This window comes from Etheostoma spectabile, chromosome 3 (genome assembly GCF_008692095.1).
Source record: "Etheostoma spectabile isolate EspeVRDwgs_2016 chromosome 3, UIUC_Espe_1.0, whole genome shotgun sequence".
Taxonomy (NCBI): Eukaryota; Metazoa; Chordata; class Actinopteri; order Perciformes; family Percidae; genus Etheostoma; species Etheostoma spectabile.
In genome coordinates, this window is record NC_045735.1 from 26,643,863 (window position 1) to 26,645,356 (window position 1,494).

The following is a 1,494-nucleotide window of genomic DNA, read 5'->3' on the forward strand; positions in this document are numbered from 1 at the left end:
ATTTACCATCTATTAATGATGGTTAGTATAAAAGGTTACCAAATTAGGAAATTAACTGTTAAAACCAGATTTTTTTTTACACTGTTGCCATGATACATTGTGTGTCTTTGTGGGCAAGGTTGGTACCCAGGTGTGGATTTAAACATAGGTTTCATAATAGTGTTAGGATTACATGGAGGACAATAGGCAGGGATTTACATCTCTAGTCGTTTGTCACTATATTGTATGTCTTATTATTCCTAATAAATCTAGCATGGTGTCTTGTTTCCAAGGGTTGATTACACAATAACTGCACTGTAAGAGATTTTATTTCTGACATAACCTCTTGCTAGTTAGTTACTTTCCCTTATTCTCTTCTGTATTTTCCTCACAGAACGAGTCCCCTCCTCCTTACTCTGTTGGCGTGTACAACCTGCCCCCCCTCAAGTCCTATGAGGAGGTGGTGTATGGCGTGGGTCCAGGCCTGACACCCCACACCCATCCACATTACATTCCCCAATATGCACCACCTGAAGTTGTTTCTCAAGTCCCACAGTCAAGCATAAGTGAGTGATATCCACAGCACCCATATATTACTAATAATATTAACACAATGGATGGAGATGTAGAAGCAAATCTAAGACTGATATGCTTTGAGGATTATTAATGTGTTTGTGAATATTTTTGGGTTCTGTCTGTGTCCAGTCCCCAGCCGTAGGAAGAAGAGATGCTGTGAGTGTAATTCCCAGTTTTATGCAGGGTCAGGGGGAGCCTTACTGGTGCTCGGTCTGCTGGCACTTGCAATCTGGCTTGGAGGTATGCGTTTATTCATCACTGGACATTGTCATTAATATTCAGTTGCTGCTGTAATTTATTCAGTACTATTTTAACTGCATGCTATGTTTATGTAAAACTCAATGTTTGTTGTGCCCTTAGGGTTTTGATTACAGTAGAACTGTATGTATATGTATGATATGTTTTTTGTTTTTGGTAATAAGGAATACTTTTACAAAGGATTGTTTAAATGGAAGGATTTTATTCAGCCATTAAAACAAACAACATTTTGGTTGCCAGGTTCTACAAAGAAATGGGCCGCGGTATCATCCTCTAGCCTCCCTTAACTTTTCAAAGATATAGATTTGTATAAAGGTTATTGCTTGTAAGATAATACGATGAGACTATTGTTTTTTTCCCATTCCCACTGACTTATGTTCAATGTTAAAACGATGTGTGCATTTTAGTGCTCTTATCTAGATTTTGTTTTAGTTAATTATAAAAATTAATGGCACACTGTACCTCTACTTACCATACTCATTACTACCCCAACGACAGTTCGATATGGCGCCCGCTTGGCAACAGCAGCACATATAATAAATGAGTACAATGATGACAAAATTCAAATTCCGCCAAACGCTGACACCTGCCCCAACAATACTATCCAATGTGATGGGATAAGAGACTGCAAACTGGGCAGTGACGAAACAAATTGTGGTGAGTAACACACACACACACACA

At 38.6% G+C, this 1,494-nt stretch overlaps 1 protein-coding gene across 2 annotated transcripts in view; it reads left to right on the top strand.

Annotated features, from left to right (window-relative positions):
- Nucleotides 1–1,494, top strand: part of tmprss13a (transmembrane serine protease 13a) — a 10,900-nt gene that overhangs the window by 3,586 nt on the left and 5,820 nt on the right. For both annotated transcript variants that reach the window (XM_032511446.1, XM_032511436.1), the window contains exons 2-4: nucleotides 374–545; nucleotides 685–795; nucleotides 1,312–1,470. In XM_032511446.1, the coding sequence (XP_032367337.1) occupies nucleotides 374–545; nucleotides 685–795; nucleotides 1,312–1,470 (442 nt within the window). The remainder of the gene's footprint in view (nucleotides 1–373; nucleotides 546–684; nucleotides 796–1,311; nucleotides 1,471–1,494) is intronic.